The 502-nt window shown below is 56.0% G+C and overlaps 1 protein-coding gene across 1 annotated transcript in view; it reads right to left on the bottom strand.

Moving 5' to 3' along the window:
• Window positions 1-57: 57 nt before the first annotated feature.
• Window positions 58-502, bottom strand: part of PDE9A (phosphodiesterase 9A) — a 28,568-nt gene continuing 28,123 nt past the window's right edge. Inside the window, exon 16 of the mRNA XM_018576841.1 lies at window positions 58-358. Within this exon, the coding sequence (XP_018432343.1) occupies window positions 287-358 (72 nt within the window). The 3' untranslated portion in view covers window positions 58-286. The remainder of the gene's footprint in view (window positions 359-502) is intronic.

Genomic DNA, 502 nt, shown 5'->3' with positions numbered 1-502 from the left:
TTCCCCCCCCCCCCCCCCCCCCAAATAGCGAGCCCGGCTACCTAAGCCTCCCCCTGCCGTTTTCAGGCCGGCGAAAAAGGCCGGAAACGTGAAAATGTGAAATCCATGACGTGTTTAAGAAAACAGCCTCGGAGCCAATACTCTCAGGACAGCTGGAAGAGGTCACAGCGAAGTTACATTAATCATCGGCTCGCTCCTACCGTTACCCCGGCGGGGATTCCGCGCCTCGCCCCGGCCAGGTTTCACGCTCTCTGATGAGGCGTGGAAAAGGGAATTATATGCGCGGCTAGGCCGTCTCGCTGCTCCTCTTCCTTCTCCCGCCTCCGCTGGACAGCACCTCCATCTTTCTCTGCTGGACCTGCGGAGAGAGAAGAGATTATTCAGCGCGGGAGGAGGATGGTCTGATCGGGGGAACTTTCATGGTCCGTTACCTGTGTGTGTGGACTCCACGCTACAGCGCAGAACTTTAAATCTTCTCAGGCCCGTTTAAAATATATATATA

Source organism: Nanorana parkeri, unplaced genomic scaffold (genome assembly GCF_000935625.1).
Source record: "Nanorana parkeri isolate BGI_ZX_2015 unplaced genomic scaffold, ASM93562v1 scaffold5, whole genome shotgun sequence".
Lineage (NCBI taxonomy): Eukaryota > Metazoa > Chordata > Amphibia > Anura > Dicroglossidae > Nanorana > Nanorana parkeri.
This window is presented reverse-complemented; position numbering and strand designations above follow the sequence as displayed.